The sequence below is a fragment of the Cynocephalus volans genome, chromosome 4, assembly GCF_027409185.1.
Source record: "Cynocephalus volans isolate mCynVol1 chromosome 4, mCynVol1.pri, whole genome shotgun sequence".
NCBI lineage: Eukaryota > Metazoa > Chordata > Mammalia > Dermoptera > Cynocephalidae > Cynocephalus > Cynocephalus volans.
Genome location: NC_084463.1, coordinates 104,801,076 through 104,807,630, shown reverse-complemented (window position 1 = coordinate 104,807,630; position 6,555 = coordinate 104,801,076). Strand labels below are relative to the sequence as shown.

The 6,555-nt window shown below is 37.6% G+C and overlaps 1 protein-coding gene across 1 annotated transcript; it reads left to right on the top strand.

Annotated features, from left to right (window-relative positions):
- The first annotated feature begins 470 nt into the window (after positions 1–470).
- On the top strand, positions 471–1,409 carry LOC134376964 (olfactory receptor 52A1-like). Its single transcript, XM_063095564.1, has one exon. It carries the CDS (start codon positions 471–473, stop codon positions 1,407–1,409), a length of 939 nt encoding a protein of 312 aa, XP_062951634.1.
- The last annotated feature ends 5,146 nt before the right edge of the window (positions 1,410–6,555 follow it).

Sequence of the window (6,555 nt, the reverse complement as noted above, 5' to 3'; positions counted from 1 at the left end):
TGATCATACTTTTCCTGACTTAAAGACAATTGGGAATAATAAGGTAATAGAAGAGTAGCCGAAATGTGAGATATAGAGAAATTTATCAAACTGGTTAAAAAGCAATTTGCAAACAAAATTCAAAAGCCTAATTTTTTTGTCCACAGGTCTGGCAAAAACACTACTGAGAGGTCAGTAGTTTAATTCCCTGCCTGGGTGATTTTGCTGTTTTCAATGCTGTGAGCCACATGCATGTAACATTTAGTTGTGGCACGATGTCTGTGGGTGCCATTCCTGAAAACAGTGATGTGCGTCTATGGATCTGTCTTTCCTCTTCAATGATATGACTGAGATGGATGATTTGATGTTAGAGTTCTAGCAAAATCAGGCAGACTCAATATGATGACTTTGGAGAAAAGGAATAAGTAGAAGACGAACGTAGCCTGGACTGAGGAATTTCTTTGGTTTGCAGCAGGAAGCCCAAGGACACTATGACCTTTTCCAACATTACAGTCTTCATGCCTTCTGTGCTGACACTCATAGGGATCCCAGGCCTGGAGGCTGTGCAGAGGTGGATTGGGATTCCATTCTGTGCCATGTATCTCATAGCTATGGTTGGAAATTCCTTGTTTCTGATCATCATCAAATCAGAGCCCAGCCTCCATGAGCCCATGTACATATTCTTAGGCATGCTAGCAGCCACAGATATTGCTCTTGCAAGCAGCGTTATCCCCAAGATGCTTGGTGTCTTCTGGTTTCATATGCCAGAAATCTATTTTGATTCTTGTTTGCTTCAAATGTGTCTCATCCACACATTTCAGGGTATAGAGTCAGGCATTCTGCTGGCCATGGCACTGGACCGTTATGTGGCCATCTGTTATCCTTTAAGACACGCCATCATCTTCACCCACCAGCTGGTCACCCAAATTGGTTCTTTTGCAGTACTCAGGGCTGCCACTCTTGTGACCCCAAGCCTCCTCCTGATAAAGTGCCGGTTTCAATTTTATCACACAACAGTCATCTCCCACTGCTACTGTGAACACATGGCCATTGTGAAACTGGCTGCAGGAGACGTCCAGGTCAACAAAATCTATGGTTTGTTTGTGGCCTTCACTATTGCAGGGTTTGACCTCACTTTCATCACATTGTCCTATATCCAGATATTTATCACAGTTTTTCGTTTGCCCCAGAAGGAGGCGAGGTTCAAGGCCTTCAATACCTGCATCGCTCACATCTGTGTCTTCCTTCAGTTCTACCTCCTTGCCTTCTTCTCCTTCTTCACACACAGGTTTGGTTCTCATATCCCCCCTTATATCCACATCCTGTTCTCTACCATGTACTTGCTGGTCCCTCCTTTTCTCAATCCACTTGTGTATGGTGTAAAGACCAAGCAGATCCGCATTCATGTGATAAAAATATTCTCTTCATAAAATCCATATGTATTAATTATACATGCTTTCCACTTTGTGCAGTAGTAACTATCCATTAATTAAAGTGCATTATTTGACATCTTTGTTTTTCCATTAAAATGATTTGTGAAGTTTGCCAAGATCATAGCTGAACGTCACATCAATATAGCCCATGAAAGCAATCAGTCAATGGCATTGTAAATCCTACCTGGGAAATGAGTGTAAGAAACATAAAACAAGTGAAATAATGAACATATGCTAGGGTTTTTTTTTCCTCCTTTTTTTAATCCTTAATTTTGTTTCCTACTCTAAGAATCCTATTTATCTGTCACTAAATTTAAGTGCACCCAATTCTTGTTCTTCTGGAGTGTTCTTGTGCTCAGTGAATAGAAGTTGCTAACTCTTTTTGATTTTGATCACCCCAGTCCTTTAAAAATTAAAGGAAAAACATTTTAAAAAGGGTTCTTATCTAAAAAGTTCTATTTATATCTGATGAGACAATGAAGTATAAAAGTTTAAATACATTCCCAAAGTCATTCAGGGAGTTATAAACACAAAAAGCTTGAGAACTCAGGTATTTTATTTTACACATCAGTACTTTTTCTGCTATCTCCATCCACCAATTTCTTCTTTATTATTTCATCAAGTGTTATCAAAAACCTACAATATTATAAATATAAAGCTGGACCACAGTGACATAGTGGTGAATTTGATACAGAGCTTTAAGTTTCATGAGTTTGTAGCCATATAGCTTCAGGAAATAGGGAAAGAGAAAGAAAGGGAGGGAGGGAGGGAGGGGGAGAGAGAAAGATAGAGAGAGAGGAGCATGGACGTAAAGAGAATGAGTATTGAAATCTAACGCAGAGCAACGTGGCCACTTAAATATGTTCGGTTTTACTTTTTTACTTAGGTAGTCCGACTGTTGAGGATCCATGAGCAAGTAACCATTGAATCAAGGACACAGCATGGCAAATGGTTGAGAACAGAGATTTAAAGCAGAGAATGTAGCTGAAAGTAAATGCAGCTTTTTCAATATGGTTTGAGTGTAAGGTAAATTTCAGGGACACATGGAAAATATGGATATTAAAGTTGGCCATGAATGCTGTGAAGAGTTTCTGCACTTTCCTTTTCTTCTGAGAACTATATTATGTTATTAGAAAGTTTTTCTCTAAAATAAACTCGTGTGTGTGTGTGTGTGTGTGTGTGTGTGTGTGTGCGCGCGTGCGTGCGTGCGCATGTATGTATTCCCTGAATATTTGGCAGTGCGCTCTCAGCTCATGTAGAACATCATGCATTGAAATGAGTCAACGCTATTATATTAATGGAGAGATGGATTATTTTCTCTGAGATTACCGATGTGAGAACATAGGGTTACTCAAATGTTCTGGAAAAATCTCAGTTCATATACCATTTTATAAAGGTTATAGAAAATATTTGCATGTATGCAGATTCCTAGACTTTTAATGAGAAAATTAAAATCATCACATATGTATGAAGTAGTGGACTGCTTGCCACATAGTTAGTGGATACTCTGGCTAGATACAGGGACTGGGCTTTATCAGATATTGATGTCTGCTGAGGATGATTATATTGTAAATATAGAGGCTATCTTGAGGTATCTTTTGAGACTGTTTTAAGTATCAATATTTATTACAGGTGAATGGATTGAATTAACAGTAGGGGTGCTGTTCTAGAAAATACGATTTTCTTCAGAAAAAAAAAAAAAGCTAATGTGGCACTGGTGAATCCTGATAAACATATCTTTAACAAACTGACTAAGGTTAACTTCATAATGAATTAGTCAACTTGATATCAACATCAAATGCCCTATATTGTTTTTTTCCTTAAATATGTAACCTCTGCGTAATCATGAATTTATATAATTATGAAAAAAACATAAGAAAATACAAAATTGAAGGACACTGCAAAAACTAACTTACCAGTAAAGTTCAAAAGTGTAAAGATAAAGAAGATGAAGAATCAGTAGAGAGTAGAGCAATGGTTATCAGAGGTGGTCGGGGGCGGGCAGGGAGGAGAAAGAGTGGACTAAAGGGTACAAGACTGTGCTGTCTACCCTGAGTGAGTCACTGTGCAGTGTAGGAATGCATCAAAACAACACACTGTACCCCACAAAAATAAAAATAAATAAAATTGAAAAAAAGAAAAAGAGATTGGAGGATTGGAGGAGACTGAAGAAGATGAATGGGACATAACCACTAACTGCAATGTTGTATTCTGGATTGAACCTTGGATAAGAAAAAAGGATTTTAGTGATAAAAATAGAGAAATGGGAAATTCAAATAAATTCTGTAGTTCTGTCAATACCGTATACCAATGTTAATTTTTATTGCTGTACCTTAGTTACAGAACATTTTATATTAGAGGCAGCTGTGTGAAAGATATTAGGAACACTCTGAACTATCTGTGAAGCTTTTCTTGCAAATTTATTTTAAGATGAAACATATTAAAATACCTAAATTGTAAGAAAAAATAACAATTCAGTTCTGCCTAACCACACATTTAGCTATAATAATTCATGAATAAAATTAATTACACCTTATGCATATTTAGTGGAAATGTTCATTGTACAACTTAAAAACACTCATCCTTTCAACAAAAGGGGAACACAAAGGCTATTTGTCTGTATCTGTTACATTCAGCTTAGTGCACCTCCTTCTTGATAGTCATTGAATGAAGAACTGTGACATTGGACTAACACTATTATCACATCTTGCCTCATACAGTAGTAGATGGAAGATGAGACAGGAAAGATAGTTGGCTTACATACACAATCATGTACGTATCAACAACTATTACCAAATTCCAGTTTTATTTCCAACATGCAAATACTTGTACATGACAGTCATCACCTATTCTTATGAAGCCAAAACTGAATGAACTGAAAATCAACATTTTTTTTTGGGGGGGGGGGGGAGAAAACCAAGGTCATAGGAAAAAACACAACACAACCTCAAATCTGGAGAACAGGAACAGCCAGAGAAACATAGTCAATATCTGCTTGTCTGGAACACAAGTTTCTGGAATGATAAATATGTAGGAACACAAGTGTGGTGAATTTAAGGAATTTCTAGAATCTTGGAGATAGACACTCCTGGCGGGGTGGCACATCTTTGGATGGGGGCACACTTTCTGTGAAAAATGTTTCTGGGAGACCAATCAGGTTCTCACAAGGAATATCTGAAAAAGATCCCCTCATGGCTGTAGGAAGTGAAGTGGAAGAATAATTATTCAGAGCCTTCCCCATAGCAAAGTCCTGTTCTTCCCGGTAAAAGACTTTGCCACAGGTTTATCCCATATGGGAGAAGGGAATTCCTCCAACTCCAGCCATCTCCAACCATCCTATCTCACTTGTTGGGAGGGAATACCTGATCAAAAGGTATCAGAGATTCAAAGAAATAGTTTGAGAACAGTCAAGTTGGAGAAGAGAACAGAGGACTGGGCGGGGTGGAAGCTATACAACTGGGGAAAGACGTGTGAAGGTAAAGCCCTGAGCCAAAGCGGCACTAGAAGACTGAGAATTAAGTGGAAGATTATAGAGATTCGCCTTCCCACAGCTTAACCCACATTAACAGGGTTCCAGTATAACAGTGCGTTACTGCTGAAAAAGCAGAGAAACAGAGATTCTTAATAGAATCAGTACTTAAGGAAGCTCAATAGAAAATTGAACATTAATTGATGAAAATGTAAATACTTTGTCAAAAGGTCGAAGGATCCCAGAAAGGAATGCAATCTGTGAAAAAGAATCTAACTGTAATACACATGTGTGAAACCACCTCACTGAAGGGAGTAGAGAGAAAGGTGCTGACTGAAGCAACTGTGGAAATCGGTAGTATAGGTATGAGTATCAAAAAAAAAAAAAAAAAAAAACCATAAAACTAGCAATTAAGTTAGGTAACATAAATACGTTAATTTTGATAAATAATGCTAAGATTGCTAGCACAGAGTAAATGCTAAAAGATGCTCAATAATATTACTATGAAAATAGAGGACCTAATTTCAAGCAGTTTACAAGAATTATAAATCTCATGCAAAACTATATGACTTGTAAATAGTTGTTATTTTTGGCTGCACATAATTTCTTCGGAATACTTAAGCCATGCGTTCAAGAACTGGAGGAACACCTTGCAGTTGAAATGAAGTTAAATAAAACAAAGATTTCTGTTAATAACAAGAAATAACTGTTATATGTAGGATGTATATGCTGGCCTTAAAGAGAATGTGAAGACCACGCAGGGAGGAAGCAAACTAGTAGAGGATTCTGGATCTCTCCATCCAGTGCTCACTTCCCAGTCTTTCTGGATGAAGAAATTATTTGTAAAAATGTGCACTTGTAGGAATATTCAAAACCTGGTGGAGTGAAAAAAAGTCTGCTGTGGAGACCCTGCCCATCCATTTTCCCTCTTTGTCCCCATGGAGCAGTGGCCCTAAGCGTTACACCAGTCACTCTCAGCACCTCCCAGGATCCAGGACTTACTCCAGTGTTTACTATCCTTTCTGCACCTGCATAAACCTTGCTTCTTCTTGAATCTCAGTGCACTGTGACAAAAGAAAGAAGAGCAGAATCTGTTTTCAAGATTGGAAAGAATATCTCTGTTGTGAGTGACAGTTACTTATTAAGTGCCTGAAACACAGATGTCAAAGTGACTGAGAAACTGCTACTACAAAGGACTTAGTGTCTTCTGTAATCACCAGACCTGAATCTTATAACCCACAGGAGTAATTTGCAATTTCTTTCATTAGACTTTTGATGTGAAGAGCTCAAATACATTTTTCTTTTATATTGTGTATGCTCAAACTTTGTTATTACACTGCCTCAGCATGAAAATCACTTTCCAATATTCATATCTTTAATATGCATTGAGGTAGAAAGTGGTGGTGGTATTGTGGATATAAACACTGATTTCTCTGTTGGGAGCAAAAACCTAATAACCAAGACATGTCATATGTAGGCATACAGTAGTAATCTAGTCTCTATTTTGGAGGAAACTCAGCTTCTGAAAAGATAGAAACACCTGTCTTAAATCTAATGAGCTATTATGCAAATCTAATCAGTCTTAGTATAGCTGTCACTTCAGACTTTTCACATATGAACCCTAATCAACTATTGTATACATGTTTCCTTGAAAATTTCTGTCTTTGTAGATCA

What these genes read in the sequence shown, in the direction of transcription:
- LOC134376964 (XM_063095564.1), top strand. Translation starts at nt 471, where the DNA reads ATGACCTTTTCCAACATTACAGTCTTCATGCCTTCTGTGCTGACACTC.